Source organism: Gopherus evgoodei, chromosome 9 (assembly GCF_007399415.2).
Source record: "Gopherus evgoodei ecotype Sinaloan lineage chromosome 9, rGopEvg1_v1.p, whole genome shotgun sequence".
Classification (NCBI taxonomy): Eukaryota; Metazoa; Chordata; order Testudines; family Testudinidae; genus Gopherus; species Gopherus evgoodei.
Window position 1 is genome coordinate 17994605 of NC_044330.1, and position 27345 is coordinate 18021949.

At 40.9% G+C, this 27345-nt stretch overlaps 1 protein-coding gene across 1 annotated transcript in view; it reads right to left on the reverse strand.

Annotated features, from left to right (window-relative positions):
- The window catches only part of LOC115657621 (multiple epidermal growth factor-like domains protein 6), a 309734-nt gene that overhangs the window by 31170 nt on the left and 251219 nt on the right, over nt 1–27345 (reverse strand). Inside the window, 7 exon segments of the mRNA XM_030575675.1 lie at nt 4391–4519; nt 9875–10003; nt 16808–16936; nt 18951–19082; nt 21374–21499; nt 22838–22969; nt 25718–25852. Coding sequence (XP_030431535.1) covers nt 4391–4519; nt 9875–10003; nt 16808–16936; nt 18951–19082; nt 21374–21499; nt 22838–22969; nt 25718–25852 — 912 coding nt within the window.

The window sequence follows — 27345 nt, forward strand, 5'->3', positions numbered from 1 at the left end:
AATTTCCCCATTATTATTGAGGTTTTTATTTTAATAGTCTCTCTAATCTCTCTGAACATTTCACAGTCACTATCACCATCCTGGTCTGGTAGTCAGTAATATATCCCTACTGCTATATTCTTATTATTCATACATGGAACTACTATTCATAGAGATTCCATGGTACAGTTTGGTTCATAAGATTTTTACTTCATTTGATTTTATGCTTTCTTTCACATATAATGCCACTCCCCCACTTGCAGGACCTGTTTTGTCCTTTGATATACTTTGTATCCTGGGATACTGTGTCCCATTGATTATCCTCATTCTTCCAAGTTTCTGTGATGCCTATTATATCAATATCTTCACAAGGTACTCTAGTTCACCCATCTTATTATTTAGACTTCCAGCACTGGCATATAAGCACTTTAAAAACTTGTCACTTTTTAGCTGTCTGCCATTACATGATGTAACTGAATGGGACTTTTTTTCATTTGACTGTTTCTAATCAGGTCCTACATGTATTTTATTATCTTCCATCCTCTCCTCCTTAACAGGACATAGAGAATTTCCACTTATAGATAGTCCCCTAAGAGATTTTTCTGTCCGAACCACATGCTCCTCCGGACCTGTCAGCTTTCCCCTGCTCTATGACCTTTTAAATTTTAAGTGCCAGCAATCTAGTTCCATTTTGGTTTAGGTGGAACCCATCCTTCCTGTATAGGCTCCCCCTTTCTCAAAGGTTTCCCCAGTTCTTAATAAATCTAAACCCCTCCTCCTTACACTCATCCACACATTGAGACCCTGCAGTTCTGCCTGTTTAACTGGCCCTGTGCCTGGAACTGGAAGCATTTCAGAGAATGCTACCATGGAGGTCTTGGACGTCAATCTTCTACCTAGCAGCATAAATTTGGCCTCCAGGACCTCTATTCAATCCTTCCCTAGGTCATTGGTACCTACATGTACCATGACCACTGGCTCCTCCCCAGCACTACACATAAATCTATCTAGATGTCTCGAGAGATCCGCAACCTTCGCACCAGGCAGACAAGTCAATACAAACCCAGCTATCTATGTTTTTAATGACAGAATCACCCAAAACTATTACCTGTCTCTTCCTAATAACTGGAGTTCCCTCTCCCGGAGAGATATCCTCAGTGCGAGAGGATACTACATCATCATCTGGAAGGAGGGTCCCAACTATGGGATCATTTCCCTCTGCTCCAATTGGATGTCCTCCTTCCCTGAGACTTTCATCCTCCTCACCAGCAGGAAACTCCTATTAAAAATGCACACAAACTACAAGAATAAGAAGCCATGTCTATATGAACTATATCTGTACAGAAATTTTACTAATGTTGACAGTTATAATACCCTATAATCCCTCCCCCTACAATGTAAACTGTAAATGTCAATTCAATTAGGAATTTTGTGCAACATTCAGAATACAAAATGGCTAACAACCTAAAGTAAGCAAACTATTTACGGTACAGGAAAGCAATAGATTCTAAGGATAATGCAAGTTAAATACATATAACCTAACTCTACCTTGTTTTACACCAATCTGACTGATCGTGCAAGTGATGTAAGTCAGGTCTGGATTTGACCTACACAGCCTGACTCCACTCTGATTTACATTGGAGTAAATCAGGAGTAACTCTATTGTAACCAATGGAATTACATTAATGTAAAACTGGTTTGGGAGCAGAATCAGGCCACTTCAGAACACAGTGGGCTGCAACAGTTGAAATTTAGTAATAGCTGAAGTTTATTATTATAGCTTCTTAGCCACAGGCCATTTTGAGGACAGCAATCAAAGGTTTTACAATGAAATTTGTTTAATGATAAGTGAAGAAAATGCTTAATTGTATCCCAAAACAATGATCTCTAGTTTTTCCCATCCTCACCTATGATAGCAAGAGCTTGATTCTTCGCAGCTTTCTCAATAATTAGTAGGCTATGGACTGATTCCACTTTTTAATGGTTACTTTGTACGATACACAATTTTATAACTATTACATCTTTCTATCCACAGCAGGCTGATGATATTCTATGACTTGCCTATTTTTAATTTAAAGAAGTACATATAATGAATTCCTCACAATGGGTACTGGAACTAGAGCTTGGGAAATTTAGCTCAAAGGGCAGAGGTTTGTGCTTTAAGTGCTCAAGTGATAACTCCATAAATTGCTAGCAGCAGTAGGTTCTAGGCCACCAAATGGACCAGTGACTAGAGCAGGACACTTACCCAACAGTCCCTTCCCTCCCCCTGCCTTGCCCAGATGATCAAATTATCAGAGAAACCAAACACACAGAAGAATCCACAATGCACTGTAATAGAAAGGAACCATTTGTGTCTGAAAATATGTAGTTTGATATAGGGTCCTTCTGACTGAAAAAGTGGCTGATTTACAGTTAATGAAAACAAAAACAACCAAAAACTCTCTAGTATTTGAGGCTATTTCCTTAAGAGAAACTTCATATTTCAGCCAATATTGTACCCATCAGTATGAGGGAAAGACTTGTGTGTCTATATTCCCCTCTCCCATGGAAATCATAAGCAAGTGGAAAGTCCTTTTGTCTTTAGATTTTAAAAAGTATCAGAGGGGTAGCCGTGTTAGTCTGGATCTGTAAAAGCAGCAAAGAGTCCTGTGGCACCTTATAGACTAACAGACATTTTGGAGCATGAGCTTTCGTGAGTGAACACCCACTTCATCAGATGCATGTAGTGGAAATTTCCAGGGGCAGGTATATATATGCAGGCAAGCTAGAGATAATGATGTAGTTCAGTCAGGGAGGATGAGGCCCTGTTCTAGCAGTTGAGGTGTGAAAACCAAGGGAGGAGAAACTGGTTCTGTAATTGGCAAGCCATTCACAGTCTTTGTTTAATCCTGAGCTGATGGTGTCAAATTTGCAGATGAACTGAAGCTCAGCAGTTTCTCTTTGAAGTCTGGTCCTGAAGTTTTTTTGCTGCAGGATAGCCACCTTAAGGTCTGCTATAGGGAGGTTGAAGTGTTCTCCTACAGGTTTTTGTATATTGCCGTTCCTAATATTTGATTTGTGTCCGTTTATCCTTTTCCATAGCAACTGTCCAGTTTGGCCGATGTACATAGCAGAGGGACATTGCTGGCATATATTACATTGGTGGACGTGCAGGTGAATGAACCGATGATGGTGTGGCTGATCTGGTTAGGTCCTGTGATGGTGTCGCTGGTGTAGATATGTGGGCAGAGTTGGCATCGAGGTTTGTTGCATGGATTGGTTCCTGAGCTAGAGTTATTATGGTGCAGTGTGCAGTGCTTTCAGACTTCCCTAAAATACAAATAGCTACCATTTTGCTGCAGATTTGTTCAATTAGCAATTCCAAAGTGAATGGCAAAGCTCCCAGTGAGGACATTCAATCCTAGATTTAGCTTATTGTGTAAGGAGCAACCACAAACTAGCGATTTGTAGGAAGATAACTGCTACATTGGGATGAGAGCACAGGCTACATTGCTGGTTCCGGATCACTTATCTAGACAATCCAAACCTTCCGTTTTTAAACTGAAATAGGTCCAAAGGGGGTAAATTGGATAAACATTTGATGTTGCCTGGATTATTTTTTATTTCATTTTAATTTTCAAAGATGGCAGGTTTTCTGTCTTACCACATTCTGGGACATTTTATCCCTCTTAACCAAATCAGCTATTCCCTGGAACTCTCTACTGTACCCTTCACTTTGTACTCCTGGTTTCAACATTTACTGTTTTGTGCTTGTATGGTACCTTAGACAATGGGGTCCTGGCCCAGGCCTAAATACTATGATAATAATAACAACACTGTAACACTGTAATATTAACTAATAATAATGTCCCTGTACCATGTATGTGCAGACTTCTCCTAGCTGCCCACACACTTAATAAATATTAGTAGATATAGGACAACCTGAACTTAAAATGGTTCTGTCCCTCAAATAGAACATTATTTTTTACAGACTGTGTGGCCCATTTGTACATATGTTTAATTACCATACAGTAAAGCCTGTACCAAAGACCACCCTTATTCAGTAATCACCTGTATAAATTGCTATAAGCACAAATCAGTTTCTAAAAGACCAGTATTTGTCTGTCCCTTTTCTTAAGGCAGGATACACTGAATCCCTATAGTGGAAATTAACTTTAAGATGTTCTGCAAAAAACATACAGAACTTCCACAAATGGGGGTTTGTGTGGCTAAATCTCTGGCCAACTTTGAAGACATCAGCCAGTGGGTTGGGACAATATTTCTATTTTATCTTGTTTTGTTCAAAAGCCATTTGATAAAGTACAAAGCTGGCAACTGAAATACTAATAAAAATCCCCGAGTAAGAAGTTTTGTTTTCCCCTTCTGTCATCTTCTTGCAACAGAAGTTACCGGTAAGGTCTCACTGCACCTTGCTGGCAGGTAGCTCCTCTCCATCCTGCTACGCAAATACACATCCCGGTTACATGATCACAGCGCGCTCCATTGTGACAATTACAAGCATGACTGCAGCCTTCCCCATAACTGTCACCCTGGCAAGCTGCAAAGAGAGGACCATAAAGTGCAATTACAACACATCAAAGGAGGCATCATACAGAGCAAAATTCAGACATAACCCAATTCAAGGGAAATCAGTAAGAAATTGGCTTCTTATGAAACACCGTTCATATCATACCGACGCATTAAATTCATATATTAACCAGACCTGACACTAAACAATGTGAGCTTAAAAATACGTCTGAACGCATTCTGAACAGATTTTTATCAAAGACTCGAATCACTTGGGTGATATATCATCTGTCATCCTCCTGTACCTTGGAATGTCTTTGTATTAAACTAATGGTCCAGCAGAACAGACAGCTTGACAGGCTGGTTATTTATTTGCAGCCTGGTAAGAGAACTGACAACTTCATTGTTTTCATTGTTCATTTTCACAGTTCGATGCTTTAGCTCACCCAAAGCCTTATTCTTTGCTCAGAAAGCAGAGATAACTTTATCACATTGGGTAAGCAGCTGGCTCTCAGGTGAAAACTTAACCCTGTATCCATGCTTCAGCTCCATTTTGTCCTCTACCGGTGTTGCCTCCCATGGACAAAATGGCATTACAAGATTTCTGCTGTCTTCATTGTCATGGCTCTCTCTCCCTTTAAATGGCAGTAAATGGAGTATGCTGTCACTTTGCTTTCTAGAGTATCACTAAAGGTATTTTAAGGAAGAAAAGCAGGAATGTCCTTATAGATGGCCAAGTTAAAAGAATAAGATAGTTGTTGTCTGTCTTACTGGAGGCTTTAATTCTATGCTGTCATACTTGTTTTCCCAGTGATAACAAACACCATCGGCATTCTTTCCAAGACAAAATAAAAGGGTCTGATCCTGTGAAATGCCATGTGTCCCTTGCTCCCATTAACTTTGGCACATAACACCTCATAGAACTGGGCCCACACTTCGACCTTTCATTAAAATCCCTAGCCCTTTTGGAGATCAAGATGTAGTATTGCATGAAAGACTCATCAGTGAGAGAGAGAGAACGGAAGAATGGAATTTTCCTCACTTCAGTTGTGAATGTGGTTGACGCTTTTGGCCTATTCATAACCTGCAGCTTCTTGTCTGAAGCTTTTCAGTGTCCCAGTGTGATTTACATGGATGACATTTCACTTGTAGCTCCTTTTCAACATATATATTTTTAAATCAGTTAGATCCCATCTGTATCACCACTGTAGCCAAGTCCAGGGACCTGGTTACAATGTTGTTAATCTATATATTTTGGATGAGGCCTATCTGCATCACCAAATTAAAGACTCAGACCACCTGAATGAGATTTACTTTGATTATAGGGAGAGATTTAAATTGGGTGTCCACAATACAAATCAGAATTATGCTATAAAAGGGTGTTACTAGGTCACCTGATTAACCCTAAGAGTGTATCTCACCAGAAGTTTACATCATGTGCATATAAATCTCTTGTTATGCCTACTAGGAGACAGAAGGGATTTATCAGTGAATTAGAAATTCCAAAACAAAAGCAGGAACTCTTGCTGAGGAAAGTTAAACATTCCTGTCTCTTGTTAGGAGTATACAGGCTTTCTTGGTTCATCTTTGGGGCACACTGCTTACAGGGCCGGTGCAACCCATTAGACGACCTAGGTGGTCACCTAGGGCACTACCATTTGGGAGGGCGGAGGCATTTCAGGTTCTTCAGCGACGACTGTGATGGCTGGATCTTTGGATGCCGCAGTCGTCGTTGGCATTTAGGCGGAGGGAGCGGGGGCAAGGGGGTGCGGGGAGGGCCACCTGTAGCAAGTAAGGGGGGGCGTGGCATGCAGGTTAACCGCTTCCCGCCCCAGCTTCGGTTCCTCCCCTGAGCACGCCGCCCCACTCTGCTTCTCTCCCTCCCAGGCTTGCGGTGCCAAACAGCTGATTGGCGCCGCAAGCCTGGGAGGCGGGAGAAGTGGAGCGGCGACGGCATGCTCAGGGAGGAGGCAGAGCAGAGGTGAGTTGGGGCGGGAAGCTGCCACATAGCTCCCCGGGCTGAGGGGAGCTGCTGTGTGTTGGGGGGTGCCTCAGGGAGGAGGGGGGCAGAGAACTGCTACAGGGCTGGGATGGGAGGGGGCAAGATGGAAGTTTTGCCTAGGGTGAGAAACATCCTTGCACCTGCCCTGACTACTTAGCAGAGGATTTACAATGTTGGAAGACTGAAACAGCAAGTGAAATCAAGCTATGCTTGAGGTTTCTCTGCTGATGGAGCAGAGTGAATTGAATTTTTCTTCCTCTTATTTTGATGAGTGTAAAGATATTAGTTTATAAACTACATCAGGTGGCTAGGTAAAAATCAATTAAAATCCCATGATGCCAGAATTATTTTTCAGCATCCTCCTGAACATCTCATTACTTGAAAACAAATGCTGCTCCTCCAGCTGTGAGAGTGAGCAGATTCCAGGAAATGCCAGCACAAATACACAACACAGAACAAAGGCAAAGAGGCATGTGTGAATGCCCCCAGCAGAGCAGGGGTCAGAGTACTCTCTGCAAGGCTTGAATTATACTGTTTGGAGCAGTAGGACAAACAGTACAATGGATCCAAATCTTAGAACGTTCTTCTTCTTCTATAGGTGCCATTGTTTAAAAAGATTTACAGGTGGACAATATCTCACCAGTACCTGGGGGTAGAATGGAGCTGGCTGCACACCCAGTGCAAAAGCCAGCTTGTAGATTCAGAGCAGGATAGCTTAACAATTTGCTTATTGCTCCTCTGGCCCAAAGCACTGTGTAGTGCTTGCTGTTGATGGCAGCATGTGCACTAGAGCTGACTGGATGTGCCTAGTTAGCTATCCCACATCCTTTGTGGAAGCTGTGCAGGTGCACTCACCAGACATGCACTCAGTGTCCTGGGCTGTAGGAGGGATCCTGCCATTCTGCTTCTGCAGAGCTGTGTGGGTCAGAAGCTTCTCATGGCCTTTCCCCCTACCACACTGTGTATGGGCAGAAGGCAGGATTAATCAACCCTTGAGTTACTGATATTAGCAACTTCTAGAAAGAAACCTGAAAGATCCCTCAGTTGAATCAGCCACTTCACTCCTCAGGGAACTAGGCATCTCAAGTTAAACTTCTGGAAATAAGTGATCGATGCTAGTAAATGTTGCTAGTGTTTCATTTCAAACTGTCATGCAGGCCACTACTCTTGGCATAGTGAAAAAACAAGTCAGACTCATTTCTTTAACCCTCCTTGTTTACATGTTCTCTTCAGATAGGTTGCATCCTGTCTTGTCAGTAATTCTGAAAGCTTTCGCATCTGCACACTGGGACTTCCCTATGCCAGCAGCTCTTAATACTGCTACATCTTAGATCAACTCTGTTTCTGTCTTAGTTAGGTTCCTCCAAACCTTAGCCCTCTTCCCCATTACTAAGGCTGTCAAGAGCGACCCTGATATAAATATAATCATATCTGGGGTTAGATGACCTGGAAACAGGCCACTTCCATACATTGTTTATTATTATTATTATTAATATTAGCAACCTTTGGCCAAACCTGCAAAGTCATCCATGTAGTACATTACTAGATGATGATACATTGTTTAGCTAAGGGAGAAACAGGTCACCCCTGTGCATTGTTATTTGACCTTACCCTTTTGCAAGCAAAAGGAGTCTTGAAGCCTTTGGTGTCTTAACTAGCACAAGGGATAAATCAAGGGCAGCATAAAGCTTTAATGGTTCCAGTGCAAGAGAATAAATAGTTGCTTTCTTATGTAATCCCAGTAGACTTTGCTAGGAAGATGAAGGGGGACATGTGAGGTCTATGACAAAGGGCCTCATTTCTTAATTGAATTTAATAAAATATGTAGGAACAAAGCTTCCAATTTTTAATACAGTTTACAGAGCAGTCAAGAGCGAAGCTGACGGATTGCTAACTTTGTGGATCTTTTGAAGGGCAGTATAAATGGACTGCAACCAAGAAACAAGCAACACACCCACTCAGCAACACCTCTGCTCCCAAACTGCACAGACATATTTCAATGGCACTATATTTCACAAAGCCAGTTGATTAACTTATAAACAGGGTAGCAAGAGAGATTACCATTGACATGAAGAATTTTAATACATTAAACCGAAGGTAGAATAGCTGGTCCAGGTGTTTGTAGACAGAAAAAAGACTGGGTGGTGGCACTGAGGGATTGTTTGGAAAGTAGGTGGGAGGACAGCAGAAAGGTTCTACAACATTGTCCCTGGAGTCACGGGATGGAGGAGGTTATGGGAGAGGATCTTTAGATAGAAGGGAGGATGTGTGAGCTTGTGTGTGCACAGGGAATTGCAAGAAAGAGATGGGATACGGTCAGAGGTAGACGTAGCAGGATTGTTTGGTTGTTGCATGTCCCATGACAGCAGGCCACTATGGGGATTGGGCTGGAATCAGGGTTGGTCAAATCAGGGTGCATGTCTGGAAAAGTTGCAGTAGGGTTTGGTAATTAAGGTGGTTGGAGTTTGTAGGAGGGTGACAAAATGGTTTGTCAAATAAGTGTGTTAAATAGCTGAGAGAGAATCATGACATTTGTGGGTCTAAGGAGCCCTGTACAGGCCTCCACAAATAATAAGAATCTATTTATTATGCAATGCTGTCATGGATGAGTGTAAATTGTTCTGAGCGCCACAGTGCTGTCTGCAGAGGATGATTATACTGTATTTTCAGGGTGAAATCCTGGCTCTGTTGAGGTCACTGTGGTCAGGAGTCATCCTCAGTGTTTGAAGGATTAAAGCTTAAATAAAAAATTAATTTGGAAAACACCATTACTGATTTTTTCGAACAACAAGGTTCAGTGATGCCTGCAAATGATGCTATGAAGATAAGGAAAAGAATGACTTTCCATCAGATTTGCTGGCAGATTTATCAGAGGATCCAGCAATAATGTCTATTCAAAACAGAAACAAAGCAACCACCTCAGAACCTGCCTTGTTAAGTGGGACAGTTCATTCTTACTGTTTGTGAAATTCCAGGAACTTACCTTTTTTGCAAATGACATTTCTAAGAATTAATTATAAAACACCTACCCCCACTCCACCCTAATAGCAAAACAATCCTGGGGACTAACATTTTGCCCTTTAACACTTCATAGAAATGAAAAGTTCGGTTAACATATTGCAGGACACAAAAGAAAAACAAAATGGGACGTACTGTAAAACACTTACGTTTGATGTATTGCAATGGAAGTAAAAGGAAATAACAGATTATTTGTATGCCAACCAAAAAAATTGTTTCCATTTATGGCATCTCTGGAAAGAAGTGTGACTGATCTATCTAACTTACTAGCTTCTTCTACACCTAATCAGGAGCAATTTTTAGAGTTAGAAAGACGAGCTTTTGTGAGCTTTGTCAGAGCTTTGCTGGGCTCGTTGTTATACGTACATTGGTCACACTTGGCTCCCATCCATCCAGGGAGGCACTGGCACGTTCCTATGATGTGGTCGCAGTGAGCTGCATTCTTGCATTCACACACCTGGTGGCAGTCAAGTCCAAAAAATCCACCTGGACAAGCTAAAAATGGAAAAAAGGGTGTTTTTTTTTAAAAAGCAGTTCCCATGTCTGGCAAACTGCAAATTCCAGCTCTTGGCTTCTGGAAACTCTGTACATGAGAAAACGTTTTAGTTGGTGCCCTTTTTAGTTAAACAGTCAATTTGAAATTATACTTGGGAGCCTGTGTCCCATTAAAGGTTAAAACTGAAAAGCAGTGAATGGGGAAATCCACACACGAGTTCCATTATTCTGCATGCCCTACGATTTGGGTGTATGTACCCTGATTATTATACTGTTGTACAGATTGCTACCCAGGGAAATGCAGCTGAGCCTATAATCCAAAACCACAAGACTAGAGAGCTAATGAATGTGAATTCACATAAACCAGTTGTTATTAAAAGGAGCTGTGAAGAAAAAGGTGAATAGACTAAAAAGAGGAAAGACTTCCCTGTTCTATGTGAGATGCATTTGTAAATAAGGTGGATTTCAAGGGGTTAGGCAATTCTGTATAACACAAAGTTTAGATTATCCCTTTCCCATCTCCTTATCTTTAGATTTGGGGACATATGATCCAATTGATTGACCTGCTATATTTCTAAAGAGTTTTACAAAACAAATATATGGCATATTATTGCAGTTCAGTGTTTACAGGAAAAACTTGCTAGAAGAAGCAGATAATTCACATTGGTAGGCAAAGAACACCAAGAGAAACTAAATGTGGCAGGACCTCTTCAGGGAATCACAGAGATTCAATAAATTCACTTGCAGAGTGTGAGAAAGAGTAGACCTGATGATTCAGGCTACGTATGCGCCAACACTTGACATAGGGAGAATAAACTATCAACGATTGTCTCAGTGGTCGAGAGGTTTCTCTATCCATATTATGTGCAAAATACTACGCTAAAAGAATGCTAAGGTTGCATAGTCAAATTCTAAAAAGTTAGGAAGTGACAGAATAAAGGTTGTCTGGACAGACACTGAATGAGCAGCTATGCAATATTTTGTTTTAGCCACATTGCTCAATGTGTGGCAGTAGGCCTTACTTACTGCACACCACTTAAACGGTGCTCTGAATGCAGAATTATTAATTTTCTCATGAGTCTTGCTATGATGCCAATCAATACAATTTCTGAGTACTTAACAAACATTAATGAATCAAATTTGACAGCACTCCTATAACAGAATCATTCTACATAAACATCTCAACTGGGAACCCAAAATTGGCGGACACTTTTTACCTTAATCTCTGTGCCTCAGTTCCCCATTGGTAAAATGAGATAAATTTTGTGTGCACAATTTTCTACCTTTTTTTTTTAAAGAAGAAATGACCCAATGCACAAACAAATCCCCCCCACAGAAATTCCACCATATGGAATCATACTAACAATTGAACAGATCATCAACTTGGTTGGAACCTTTAGATCTACAGCATAGGCTTCTGCTTCATGAGCTAACTGAGTAACTGACAGCAATAAGAGGTTGTTATCCTCTGTCTGGAGGGAGGTGAGGGAGGGAGGAGATGCGACACACTTTGCCAGTGGGTTTCAAAGATGATAACAGAGGAATGTTGAGCCTCTGGAATCTTGTGTTCTATTCCAGGTTCTGGAGGGGTGCGTTCTCTAGTGGACACAGACTTTTCTCCCTCATTCTCCTCCAAGCCTGATCCCTTCTGTCCCCGCCCCAGTCCTGTCTCTTCCCCACCACCTCCCACCCATGTACCCCTGGCTCCTTGTTCCTGTTTCTTGCCTCACCAGCCCCAGACCCCAACACCCTGCTGGCCTTCTCATTGCAGTCTCCTTGCCCTGTCAGTTCCAGTTTCCCAGGCTCTGCCCCCCACCTCCTATTCCTCCACCTGCCAGCTGCCAGTCCCTCCATTTCTCACCATCAGGCTTTATGGCTCAATCTAATCCTTCCACTGCTGCTGCATCTCAAAAGGGAGTCTTTTAAAAGAGAGAGTTGCTACCTACCCTGCCTATAATACAATGAAATCCAGTGCAATATCTGTAGATATCAGTGGACTAAAATAGAAAGTGAATGTAAGTCTTCTGGTGACAAAAGGTAGTAGTGGTAGCACACTGCAAAGTCTGATTTGGAATCTCTGGGAAGCTCACTTCGACTTGACAGTGGCAGCTTAGTTTTCTGAACATATGATTTCATACAACTGGCTCATTTACTCCAAGTGGAATGGCAATTCTCTTCTTCAGTCAGTCCAGCCAGTAGCTTCTTCAAGGTCGCATGGATGCTTTGAGACTTATTGTACCTTCCAAACATGTGCTGTCTCAGAGAAATGGGGAAATAGAACATATATTGGTGTCAAACAGTCAAGAAGTATTAGTCGGCCCTCTGTTTATTCTCATTGGTGGGCGAGCTGATATCAAGCTGCAAAGTAGAAGTTACTGCATGTGGTTTCAACTCTTAACTGAATCACTGTATACTGCATATTATTGTTTATTAAGTTCCAGTAGTGTGTAAGACTCAGCGTACAAGAGAGAAATACCTCGAAGTATTGGTTGATCACAGGATGACTATGAGCCGCCAATGTGATATGGCCATTAAAAAACCTAATGCAGTTTTAGGATGCATCAGGCGAGGTATTTCCAGCAAAGATAAGGAGGTGTTAGTACCGTTATACAAGGCACTGGTGAGACCTCATCTGGAATACTGTATGCAGTTCTGGTCTCTCATGTTAAAAAGGATGAATTCAAACTGGAACAGGTTCAGAGACGGGCTACTAGGATGATCCGAGGAATGGAAAACCTGTCTTATGAAAGGAGACTCAAAGAGCTGGCTGGTTTAGCCTAACAAAAGAAGGGCGATGGGGGATATGATTGCTCTTTATAATTATATCAGAGGGATAAATATTAGGGAGAGAGAGGAATTATTTAAGCTTAGTACCAATTGTAGACACAAGAACAAATGGATATAAACTGGGACACTAGGAAGTTTAGACTTGAATTAGACAAAGGTTCTAATTATTAGAGGAGTGAAGTTCTGGAACAGCTTTCCAAGGGGAGTAGTCGGGGCAAAAGACTATCTGGATTTAAGACTAAGTTTGATAAGTTTATAGAGGGGATGGTATGATGGGATAGCCTAATTTTGGCAATTAATTTGGCAATTGATCTTTGATTATCGGCAGGTAAGTTTGCTCAGTGGTCTGTGATGGGATGTTAGATGGGATGGAATCTGAGTTACTACAGAGAATTTCTGGGTGTCTGGCTGGTGAGTCTTGCCCACCTGCTCAGGGTTTAACTGATTGCCATATTTGGGGTTGGGAAGGAATTTTCCTCCAGGGCAGATTGGCAGAGGCCCTGGAGGTTTTTTGCCTTCCTCTGCAGCATGGGTCACGGGTCACTTGCTGGAGGATTCTCTGCAGCTTGAGGTCTTCAAACCACAATTTGAGGACTTCAGTAACTCAGACATAGGTTAGGGGTTTGTTATTGAAGTGGATGGGTGAGATTCTGTGGCCTGCATTGTGCAGAAGGTCAGACTAGATGATCATAATGGTCCCTTCTGACCTTAAAGTCTATGAGTCTACCTTCCCCAACTACTGAAAATAAGTTTTTGACTGTCTGTCCCAGACAGGGATGGCAAATAGATTCACCTGTCTGCCTTGATTTACATGAAGAATAAGCATTGTAAACCAGCAGAATGGAAGTCTATTTGCATACTACATCAATATGAGGATGGTAAGACAGTACATTGAGGAATAAAGCACTGGGAAAGGGGAGTGGGGGTGTCATCCTCTCTCTAGGTTCAAAACAGTGGATTTTGAGGTATAAGAAGAAAGCAAAAGAACATCCCTTTTATCCCTCACCGAGGAAGCAAAAAGGACAGCGCCTTTTCCATTTATGACAGGAGGATCCCTGTTTTGTTGGTTGGAATTGCTGGGAGATTGCTTTAGGTGTGACAAGCTACTTTAGACAAAAGTTTAGCCTGTTAAAGTTAAGTTTATATTCTAGAAAGCATGTTACACCTTTTGTTTTATATGTAACCATTTCCATTTCCATTTGTTATCCTTACTCACTAGCTCTTAAATCTCAGCCTTTGATAATAAACTGATGATTATTTTCACTATATCTCAGTGCTGTGAAGTTATAAAGGACCTGATCCTGAGTTGTACCAGTCAAGCTGAGTGTACGCTGTTCTTTTGGGGACAGCAATTCTGATAATTTCAGGGAGTGTCCAATGAAAGGGGCTGGATACTACAGGGGGACACTTTCAGAGGGGCTGCAGTGCACCGACTTTTACCTGCAAGGGACAGTGAGCTGGCAGACCCCTTTTCTTTTTAGCATATGTGCAGGTTGTACATGACCAGGATATATCACCGAATTTGGTCTGCTGGTTGCATCATTCGCTTCCATAACCTGGGCTGGGTACTGACGGGGAGTATGACATGAACACTGATCCATGATGGTTTGGGTGATTAACAGACTGGTGGCATCAGGGAGCTGATACACCATTAAACACAAGCAAGTCTTTCTCTTGCTGAGGCAGGAGGGTAACAAGATGAGTTCCAGTTCTGGGCACCCCAAGAAGAGTCACACTCTGTGTGAACCACCATCACAAGAGGGGATGAGACACACATTTTGCCAGTTTCACAGACATTTGCTGACAATTGAGGATTAGAGACATTCAGGAATCTTGAGCTCCATTCCAGGCTCTTGTGGGAAGTGTTCACTAATAGGCACTGACTCTTTGGAGCATTCCTCCTCAAGTTTGATCCCCTCTGCGTGTCTCACCCAATCTATCCCTGAACAGTCTCTTCCCCACCCCAACTGCTGGTCCCAGTCCTTTTATCCTACCTCTCCAGTCCCAGAAATAATGTATATAACAAAATATATTGTGTTTCATTTTGATTTCATTTTAGTTGACAAGTTCAGAAATTTTGTTTTTAGACATACTCTAGGAAGAACAACCAAATTATCTCAAGACTGACTAACTTGTCTCACAATTTATATAGCAGAGAAAGATAAGCAGAAGGAAAAGTGGTTCATTTAATCCATTCTTCTTGCTAGCATAGATTTGTTCCTTGCAGAATATTGTCTTATGCTTCATGGAGTCTAGTTATAAATGTCTCAAGCACTTCTACTTCCCTCAAGTCCTTTTGCATGAAGCCATATATCTGCCGTGGATTGTATCAGTGGTGGAAGTGAGTGAATAATTGTTGTTGTTTCATAGATAGCCAAACCAAAAAATAAAATAAGGTAAATTTGGTTAGTTTCTAACCAAACCTGAGCTCCCCTACATTTTTTCCCCCTCACCAAAATGAAAAGACAAAACATATTCATCCAGGTTCATAGAATATCAGGGTTGGAAGGGACCTCAGGAGGTCATCTAGTCCAACCCCCTGCTCAAAGTAGGACCAATCCCCAGACAGACTTTGCCCCAGGTCCCTAAATGGCCCCCACAAGGTTTGAACTCACAATCCTGGGTTTAGCAGGCCAAAGGTGAAAACTTTGAGCTTTCCCTCCCCCTAAACAAATGTTCTGTTGAACAAAACATTTTGAATGCCTCTTTGAATCAATGTATGAAAATGAAATGCCAAAACAGTTCATTTTGAAAACACTGAAATGAAACTTCAACATTTCCTCCATATATTTTCCTCCATTTTTTTGCTCAAACTATTTGCCGAGTTTGATCTAAATTTATAAATAGTTTCAGAACCTTGGAAAATGTATTTTTTTTAGCAACTTTACTATTTGCTGAAAAAAAATCACCTTGCTCTAATCAGTATTGTATTGTTCCGACTGTCCAGCTGGTGTTGTAAGATCTTATGGAGAGCTATAAGAAAAAGACTGTTGGGAAAAAAGGCCATTATTCCATTTTATGGTTTTTAATTTTTCATGCATAAGTCTTAGGATTCATTTCTCTTTTATGGAGTCAGCAAATTCTTTGTTTAAGACAGAAAAAAGAACTGAGTAATAAAAATAAGGCATGGATCAGTTATTTTAAAAAAGAGCCTTGCACAATGTTCACAAATTACCTTACAAGTTTCTCCTTCAGAACTTAAACTGTTTCATTTCTTTTAACCCTTCCTGGACAGAATCAAAAAGGAAATAATACGTGCAATTTCCACGATTTGTAATCTGTTGAATATTCTTATAGCACATAAATTGCAAATTGCTTTCATTTCCACTAGAGGGCAAAAGATGCACGAGGGATTAATTTGTCTCATTCTAACACATACATTTGTATCTACCTAAACTAACCGATAATTTTGCATGTGAAACAAAATAGCCAAGATTTGGTTTAATGATCACTGTCTGTAAAATATGCACCAAAACAAATTCAGATATTTCCGCAAAATGACAGATGACTTACACATTATTTTTACTGTATCTCAGCCAATATATCTTTTTTTTTTATTCTCTGCATAGCTTATGGCGCGAAAACAACATCACAAGAATGTGCAACAGATCAACTATAATATATGTACGAAATCCAATCCAAACTAATTGTTATTGCATGTCAGCAAGTTACTAGGTGATAACAGATGCAGTGGTAGACTTTAACGTTAGAAGCATGTATCTCCTTAAGCAGCTTATTGGGGGAGATGTTTTATTCTAAGATAATGTTATAAATGCCATGGGGACAATGAAAGAATTCAAAAGTGGGGCAATGTTTTTCTCTGTGTTAAAGCAGGAAGACTTTCTTCAGAAAGGCTCCAATTCAACAAGGTTCTTAAGCACATATCTAATTTTAAGCAGATAAGGAGTCCCATCAAGTCACAAACTTAATGTCAGGTCCTGCTGATTATAAAATCAGCACTACAATGATCTGTGAGAAACATCTGCCTAGAAATGAAAGGGCAGGGGGAGAATGTACCTTTTTCACAAAAAGCTCCTGTCCAGCCAGCCACACAAGTACAGGCTCCACTCACATGATCACAGGCAGCTCCATTCTGGCACTGACAGCTGTACTTACAATTTGGGCCAAAGGTTCCCTTAGGGCAGCCTGGACAGAAAGAATAAAAGCTATATGTTGAGCTGAATCTGGCCTAGATCCCTGTAGAACAATCGATGATCAGTTTGCGATTCTAAAGTACTTTGAACCTTTTCTGTTCACAAGTGGACGACCAACGTTTGTCTCTATACCCTGAAAACAGTTAACATTAGGTGTTCTCTTTGAGATGCTAGCTTCTGCGAGAAGCTTATGTGGCTTTATATTAAGGTATATTTTAAGGGAAAAGGGAGATCTGAGGAATTCAGTCAGTTCTGTATACTAGATAGGAAAACAACAAAGTGTAAAGTTGCAAAAATTGCAACTCCCAAATTCCTAGTTTTTGACTTGATGTGTACCGCACACTGGTTTAGGGTGACCAGACAGCAAATGTGAAAAATCGGGACAGGAGGTGGGGGGTAATAGGAGCCTATATAAGAAAAAGACCCCAAAATTGGGACATCTTGTCACCATATGCTGGTTTAGACACACTTATTTGCCCAAATCGCATGAGAGCTCACCTGCTGGGATGGGGGTAAGCCATGCAGAATTCCTAATGTTACTCTTAAAACCCATTTCCTCCCCCTCAACCAACATTTTTTTCTGCAATCCAGATTCCACAGTAGAACCTACGTGAGTGAGTGAGAATGTTAAGCACGGTGATCTCCTCCAGAAAGCTCCAGATTGAAAGCTGCAAGCCCTACTTACAGGCTCTGCTTGAAAAAATTCAAGCCAAAATATTATATCTGGGAGATGGATTAGAGACTTAGATTTTCATAGCAGTAATTGTTGGGAGTTTAAAGGAGAGACTAGTATCTCACTCACTATCTCAAGGAAAAAAACACCACTTCAGCCTGTAAATAATATCATCCAGGGCTATAGAAAAATTAATTAAAATAGGGCCAGTTGGTTAATTTACATTACACACACTTTAGACAGAGCTGAATGGTAGTGATAGCTTAGCCTAGACACAATAATGCAGGATTTCTCTAGCAGTTTATAGGTCCTGCTAACTTATTTTGAAATGAGTTGTGTAGAAATCTGCCAGATCCCTTTAAAAGGGAAGGATTTCAACATTTGTATTAACAAAGTCATTTTTAGGCAGTCTGGAAAATATCACGGAGCCCAAGAAACAACATGATGCGGCACCTTTGGGCTTTCAAAGCTGAAACTGTAACTAGAAGTATAATAAATAACTAGTTAGGTTAGGAATATCTAAGGCCCCTATCACTGTGGTATGCGAGTATCTTGACAAGGAGGCAAATGAGCATGCCCAACATCATATACAATATTTCATTCTCCTCCCCTTTTTAATCTGCCTTCCTCCTGGTGTTTCTCTCTCTCTTTTCATTTATTCCTTTCTCCCATCATGAATTACATTGTGAATACATAAATACTTCCCACAAAACTAGTGTCAAGAGTAAAATATGGCAGCTGGACTTTGAAGTTGAATAATTTTAGGACCTATTATGGCATTTGTACTTAGGGATGGCAAGATGGGGTGTTCAGATCTCATGCTTTAGGGAATCTTGCCCCTTACAGTAGTTCACATTATATGATGTATATACAGCTGGTATTGCCTGAAGTGTATTTTGGGAAAGAGATTAGTACCAGGATATGGGCTATAAAGCAGGGAGGATATCAGCATATCTATGTTTATGTCCATTATGGACCTGTAAACAATTTCTATCCACCTGAGCTCTAAAGGAGTTTAGGAAGAAAGGGAAATACCTTAAAATTTTATACAAGGGAGCAAAGATGCAGATATATGCAATTTAATCACCCTAACATGAAGTGTAATTGCCAAAGTAGCTGTTCAATTCAAAACTATTCTGAAAATAACTCTCCTGGAATCCAAATGATTAAATAACCTGTCTAGCACTGCTGAAATCTGAGCCTCCTGAAAAATGTGCGTTCTCCAGTCTATGGAGACCTCCAATGCGGATGCCTTCCTAAAAATAAACAAAAGGAAAAACAATTTTTTATCTTGATCACCATGAATTCCCCACTTTGATGCTTTTGCACTTACTCTGCTCACAGTGTTTCCCAGAGTATCCTGCTTCACAGAAACAAATCCCAGTGACCGGGTCACAGCTACCATCGCTGTTATTGCAGACACACAAGCTTTCACAGCGCTCTCCCCAATGGCCAGCATCACAAGCTGCAAAGCAACACAACGGGATTTGCACGAGACTGAACTGCACACTTGACGTAGCAGGCAGCATTATATTTGGATGGGAGATTAGAAAATAGGTACAATGGCCAGCATTTTCAAACCCAGATGCTTAGGGCAAGATCCTCTGCTGGGGTAAACAGGCATAGGTCCACTGAAGTGCATAAACTGATATTAAACAACTATATCAAACTGATTTAATATTCAGAAATGATGAGTACTCCTTCATGGAGAGAAAATACCAGCGACTGAAGGACTCTAACTTACCAGAGAAAAGCATAGTCAAGAATCAATGACTGGAAGTTAAAAGCCAGTCATATTTCAAATTAGAAATAAAGCATACATTTTTAACAGAGAGGGTGATTACAAATTGGAACATGCTACCAAGGGAAGTGGTGGATTCTCCATCTTTTGAACTCTTCTGATCAAGACTCAATGTTTTTCTGGAAGAAATGCTTTAGTCAAATAAGTTTTAGGGCTGAATACAGACGTAATTGGATGAAATCCTATCGTCTGTGTTATGCAGGGGATTAGCCTAGATGATCCAATAGTCCCTTTTGGCCTTAAAAATCTATTAATTTGTGAATTTCAAATGAAGTCTATGTGTGATGCATTTACTCAGCATTTCTGAAAATCAGGACACTGATTTGAATGCTTAAATGTAGATTTAGGTGACTAATTCTAAACATTCAAGTTTGTAACTTTGGCCACTGTTACTTTTCATAAGGCTTATTCATTTTTGTGCAGAGAGAAGTTCTCACTTTGGTAGAAATTTTTCATTTTTTAGAAAAAAAATGCAATTAATTGGGGAAAACAACACCCTTTTCACTTTCTTTTTTACTTTCCTCTGGAAAAAGGAGAGACTTTTTTAAAGAGTTTTTCCCACTCCAAAATGAAACAGATTTCTTAAAGTTTTAGGTTTTCAGTCCAAAAAAATGAAAATTTTCATGGAACATTTTGAATTAGATGAAAAAGTTTCATTTCTTTTGAAATTCTATGTGAAATGTATTTACCATTTTTTGACCAGCTCTACTGCGTACTGACCCAAAAAGGGAGGACACATTTCAATTTGCTGGAAACATATGTATTATGTTTCAACAGGAAAACACTTTGAGTTTTCCCTGGGTTCCTGGGAAAGGTTGGAAGTTCCTTCTCAAACCCCACTCTCAATTTTGCCAATATTTTCAGCAGAGAAAAATCACCCATTGCTTCAAGAGACAGGGTGGAATTTATCATAACCAGAAGCAAAATGACTGCAAAATCAATGGCAAAAATACGCCACAAAGTTTCAATTTCATTGGAAAATATTTAGCACAAGCGGAAGTAATAGAGACTTGCCACAATCTGTGCATTATCAGAACTGCGGTGGTTCTAAAATCATCCTTGTCGAATCAGCATGATAGTTTACCAGCCCAGAAACAAAATCTGTTCCATTTTACAACGATGTTGATGATGATAAAAAAAACGAATAGTGTGTTACTGCAGCTGGGCATGTGCGACAGTCAATGGGCTTTAGAGTCCTAAGTGTCTAAATCCGTTTTGAAAATGATATGTAGCCTCTCAAATCAGTTAGGCATTGCTATGCTGAGCACAGCAATGCGTAAATAGTTTAACAATTTATGCCTCAGTTCCCCATCTTTAAAATAAGAATAATAGCACTTTTCCATAGCTCAGCGGGGAGTTGTGTGGATAAATACATTAAAGATTGGGAAGCACTTTGAGATCTACCGTTGAAAAGCTCTCTATATAAGAGTTAGGTATTATTATTGTACTGTGTTGTAAGAGAGCAGAATTTCACACAGCATTTATATTCACAAGTTAGGGAGTGACATTATGCCACAAAACCATCTGTGCTGCTCACTTGTTGAGATAAGTCTTCTCTCCAGACAAAGTGAAAGATTGGGAATTAATCTTAAAACTAAGCTGTATTGAAAATGAAAAACAAAACTGGCTGTCAGTCAAAATGCTGATGGCACAGACGGTGTTCAGAAAATTGATGCATAGTGTTAAAATAGGTGCTTATATGAACACTTTGTGCTTCATCAGTCATCTATTTCAATACTATGAACATAGATAATTACAGATTATCACCACTCAGGCTATATAAACCTATAAATACACAATTTCAGAAGCAATAAGATTAGCAAAAATATATTAAAAAGTTTAATAGTCTGAGAACAAGTCTAAGAACAAACAGAGCTTTGGTTCCCTTGGTTTACATTTAAGTTTATGAAAGACGGCACATACTGAGTACAGAGGATACATTTCTGACTTATGACGTTTGCAGTCATGGCCACTCCAGCCAGAAGGACATGTGCACTCTCCGGTAACATGGTGACACTGAGCATTGCTATTACAGCTGCACTGCAACAGGCAGTTTTGCCCATAGTAACCATTTGGGCAGGCTGAAAACAAATAGACAGATGGTATTTTTCACCTAGATATTAACTCAAGCATGGGCTGCCATTTCAAATGAGACAGCAACAACTTCATTTGTTCTGCCCTCCTTCTGAATCAGGTATTAACCGAACACAGAAAATAAAAATAAAAATGAGTGAAATATCAGCAGTTTATATACTAAGAGAGCAGGGCCTAATAAGGCCTAATCCCATATGTTGGGAGTCACTCAACTGACTTAGTGGAGTTGCTTCATAAACTTCATAGCATGTCCAACAAATCAGTTAGTTAATGGAAATATGGAAATGGAACCTCCTGCTGAAGTGGGGAGTGCACAAGCCCAAACTCTGAATTATGAATGTCATGGCCAAAGTTGAATGACATATTTAATAGTAGGAGTTGGGACAATGCTCTCCCTAAGAGGGGGACGTGGAACTGGAGTGGGCCCAAAGAGGCCTGTTGTTCGGTGGCAGCCCTTACCCTGGTAGATCCCCAAGATCCATGCAGGATATAAGGAGGGGTCAATCCTCACATTCTTCTGTAGGGCTGGAGGGGCAAACTCAACTCCCAGTGGAAGAATACAGGCGGATGCTATAATCCCCCCACTCCCTCTTTAAGTGTTTCAGTTGCAACTGAATTCCTCTGTTTAGTCACAGAACCAGTACATCACAGGCAGCACTGCTACAACGTCTCCCATATTATCCGGCCAAACTGCTTAAATTCAGTTCTGGACTGAATCATTTTGGGGTAGATTGTATCCTATTTTGCCCATGATCTCGCAACTGAGGAAGCCAACTAAATGCCAAATGTGTCTATTGATGCCATATGGTAGCAGTTTTGTGATGTGGCCACCTATCCATCAGGGCTTAGAGTGAGACCACCAAATGGCCACCAGGTGGGAATGACTTTCCTTCAAGACCAATATAAACTACATTTGAATTGGTGACTAGAAGTCAAAGGCTGTGTTACCTTATGGCTGAGATTTTCAAAAGACCATAAGGAAGCTAGATACCAACTCCCATTGGAAATCAGACTATTTTACTTTTAGTGTGGTCAGGTACTGAGCACTTTCTCTCTGCCTAGAATATTGCCATACAGTAGGTCTGATGGTTCCATGATTATTTGGTGCAGCTGTTTAGTTCATCACTTGGATTCCTCTCTAATCTCTCTGTGTCTGGCAAACACCATAAATCCATCCTGGTCAATTTGTAATGCATTTAAAACTTTGATTAGCATATCCTAATATAGCAAATATCTTATAAAATAGGCAGAAGGTAAAAATCAGTGCTCAGACTGATTTCTCTATTAACTTTCTTTTTATTAACCAGTGCAATTTGATGACTTACGTAGGTAACAGGATTTCCCAGTGTACCCCAGAGGGCAGTAACAGATTCCAGTCTCTTTGTTACACTTCCCTCCATTTTCACAGGTCTCGCAGAAGAACTGACAGTCTACTCCCCACAGACCATCAGGGCAATCTATAAGAAACAAGAAAGAGGAGCACTGAACTATTTGTTATCTCAAGACAGTTGCAGATTTTAGCTGTTACCAAAGAAAATTTAAAAAATAAATAAAGCTGAGTTGGAAAGAGAATTATCTCTATGAATCGATAGCTCTTCCGTAACAAAACCCCCAAAGAAATCAACACAATATTGTATTGTAGCCCTTTGAGAAAACATCTGAGCGACACAGAGGCTCACTTCCATCACAAAAGGCCTATATTTCTGTGTGGTTTGCAATACAATAATGTTCCGATTGGTTTGGATGTGTCTGAAGAGTGGGTTGCACTGCACAGAAGAGGAAAAGTAGAACCTCAATTAGAAGACAGATTTTTGGAAGAGGGGAAAACAGTCACAGCCTATAGAACTACACTCTACATTACCAGCAGTATTGGGGCCAGAGTCAGAAAGGAAGGAGCTAGGTAGGGATCTGAGCTTAAGGAAAAGAGATGGTGTTCATGTGTGGGATTTGGTTTGGGCTGATTTCTAATTTCCAATTTTCTCTTCTCGATGGATAGGAATGACACTCCACTGACCTCTGACCTTCTCCTTCAGTGAATGTTTGTGAAGCATCAGGAAACCAAGCAGGGGTACACAAATCTCAGAATTACAGGTATTATCAGTCTGGGGAAGTCCATCAGAAAATGAGAAATGGGAATGTGTGTGACAGAATCAGTTATAACAGCAGTTCTCTGCACTACCATACTGCCTTCCATCTGAGGATATCAAAGCACTTTAACACCAGCACCTCTGTGAGAGATATCATTATCCCCATTTTATGAGGTGGAAGTGGAGGCACACAAGGTAGTCGATGACTGAGATGGGAGCAGAACCCAGATTTCTCAGCTCCTTATCCTTTTGTTAGCCATAAGGCCATATTTTTTTTTATTTATGAGGCATCAAGTCAGTGGTCCCAGTCGAGTGGATAGACGTCCTCATCACGAAGGCAAAAGCCAAGGCCTGAGGTAAAAAGTGGAAGCAGGGTTTTCTATGACTGTTCCCAGTGGCAGCAGCTTCATGTTCTTGCCCCTTCCCCATCCCTATGCCTTATTTCGCCCTTCCTCCCATCACTGAAGTTATTTCCCCTTCTTCCCTATGCTATTACTCCCTCAGCTGTTCCTCCCCGCCTTTCCCTTAGTGGTTTCTGGATGGCTAAGGGGGATACCCAGGCCCTCTTTCCATATTGTCTCTGAGCTCTGCACTTGTTCCCTGCTGCTCCCTCAGCAGCTGCAGGAGCAGCAGACATGAAGCAGGCAGGAGGCACTGCGTACACAGCAGCACAGACCTGCTAACAGCTTGAGTCTAGAACAGCTGCCCTGTCTAGCACCAGCCCTGCCCCTTACACAAATCACCATTACAACTGGCACCTCTATCGGCAGTCTTAGCAGAGATAATGGAATGAATGGGTAGGGTGACCGAACTAACTCCTATTGCTTTGGAGTGAATTCCATGGAGTTTGGATGAAGTCCAAGTGGATACATGAGCTTGTCCATCCTTGTTCCAGTTTTTATGGACACTAGAATTACTTAACTTCTTCCCAGTCTCCCCATTCTAACTCCACAAAGGATAAGGTTTGGAGTTCTCTGCACAATGATCTGTCCAAGCATCAAGCATACCTTGATCACATGCAGCACCTGTTCTGCCAGCAGGGCACATGCACTGCCCAGTCTTTGAGTCGCATAGGCCTCCTGTACAGCCACAGCTCTGCCTGCAGTTCACACTAAACTTCCCTGGGCTACAGGCTGTTCAAAAGAAGCCAGAGGATGTAGACTGTCATTAGGGTGACCAGATGTCCCGATTTTATAGGGACAGTCTCAATTTAGGGGGCTTTTTCTTATATAGGCTCCTATTACCCCCTGCCCCCGTCCCAGTTTTTTACACTTGCTATCTGGACACCCTAACTGTGGTTATCATAACAAAACATTCTGAAATGTTAGAAAGCATCACCAATAGCAATTTTAATCTAGGTAGCACTGCTATAGAGTGATCTACTTTAGTGCCAGTGTCTCAGTGATTTGTGATCTTTAATTAACTGTGCAATAAAACTTTGGAAAATCTAGGCCTGAAGCTTTAAAAGGAAATATTAAGTTACTTGGAGCCATAATAAGTACTCTTAACGGCCCTCAATCTTTTATCCTCATTTTAGGTGGCAGGCAGGATGATTCTGCACTTCCTTCCAATTGTCCATCTCTGGAAGAATGCCATTGGACAGAGAACCAGCCTCTTGTTCAGGGATTAAAATGAGCTGCTACATTATTTATTTATATTTTCCACTCATTTCTCATACCAGTGGGAGTCTGTAGGCTTTAGCTGATGCAATACATTCAGCACTTATTGCATTTCAAGTGAAAGGAGGGACAGAATCTCACTTCACTTCTCCAAGTTCTGTGCTCTTTTCTATACCCATAATCTGCCACAGAGCTAACATTCCCTCCCAGTCTAGAAAGCTGGAAAGTGGCTCTCTCCGGGTCTGATGGTCGATCATGCTGCCTAGATGCCCTAGTACCTGAGCCCATCACCACCATCATACACCAGAGGTCAAATTTACCACTGGCATCAGTATACACAACTACAATTGGCTTCAAAGGCTACAGCTGGCAGGCTTACTTGTGTCATTAACAATTTGGCATAATACCTAGAATTTTGGTATCTGAACTTGGGTTTCCCAGGGCTGAATTTCTCAATCCACTTTTAACCTCCCTTTGAAATATGCATCCAGGTACTTACATAAATGGCACCTTTCTCCATGGAAACCTGGTGGGCACGGATGCTTGCAGTCTCCAGTCTCCTGGTCACACAAAGCATCAGCAGAACAATTGCACTTCAGCTTACAGCCAGCTCCATAATAGCCAGGAATACACTCTGAAAAATATGAGTGCACAAAGAACGTATGTTAGAACAAGGAGTCTCTGAGAAAATTGAAACAAGAGTCGCTAGATAATTTGGCAGAAAAGACATTTGACATAGAAATGCAAACTTTAAAAGGAAATATAATTGATAATCTAGCTGTGTTCACTATTGCGTAAATTTAAACATTTACATTAAACAGGGGCTTAGAAGGGGTCATTACACATGGGATGCCCTCCAAACACCATCCAAAATACACAGTCACATACTGGATAAGGACATGTTTAAACACAGATTTCAATGTCAGCCTAAGATTAGCACAGCAGAGGGTTTTCATAACAGTAGAACAGAACAAAAGAGTCAACGGGACAATTTCTGCTCTGTGATACTCCCATGCATCACTTACTGACATCAGTGGGAGTTTTGTGCATACAATTAAGGGCAGAATACAGTCCTTATTTCCTTAACCAGTGCAGCAGTTCAGTAGAGTTGCAAGTGGTTTGAGAGGAGAATTTGACCCTCAGAGTACAGTTTCCACTACATTCTGTCTCACTGTGTAGTGCCTACACAATGGGGCTCTAATCCATGATTGGGGCCTCCAGAATTACTACATTAAAAACAAATAATCATAGTAACAACAGACCTAGCTGATACCAGAGAACAAAGCACACAAATTGCTTGAATTCATAAGAAACAGCTGCTGAAAGTGCCTGTATAATTCAGTCTACTTGTTCTCTTGATGTTATTACTTCTGATACTCGAAAACGCTTGCCTTCATATACTCTTCTGCTTGGGTGCCTTTGTACAGAGTTCAGAGGTGAAAGAATGGGCATGTTTTGATTAGATCCTTAGCCAAGAGGACTAAGGATATTTAATAATTATCACTATTATTATTCCCCACCCACCCCCAACTCCATCAAAATACTACTAGTTGCTCTATGGCATAAGAATTCAAGGGGGAATGTGAAGCAAGTATCTTTATTGCATTACTACATTAACTGTCCCCAGACGATTATGAAGACACTCAAAGGTGATTGTAGATTACAATTTCCTTTGCACTATCCATAAAAAGTACAAAGGGAGAAATTAAAAAGCTGCAAAACTGATCTAGTAGCACACTGCCACAATCATTCACAAAAAGTTCGGCTGCCTCAAAATACAGCTTGAGGCTCTAAAATCACTGTCTGTGTAAAAAAATCCCTGGGGTAAAATCTTGACCCTATTGAAGTCAATAGCAAAACTCCTATTATCTTAATTATGTCAGGTTTCCATCCCAAGTGCCAGTTGCTCAGGTTAAAATAGCTGGGCAGATTCTACCCTCATTTATAGTCCTGCAACCTCAATGAAGCCAAATGTCCACCTGGCTCTGCATTAGGAAAAATACAGAGAAACAACTGGCAGACTACATTAGAGTTTGGTGCAATGCAAGACTGCATGTGAGAGGAGCAATGAGATGGAATAAAGAGAAACAGGACTTTCCAGAAAGAAAAGGATCAGTGGTAAATTAT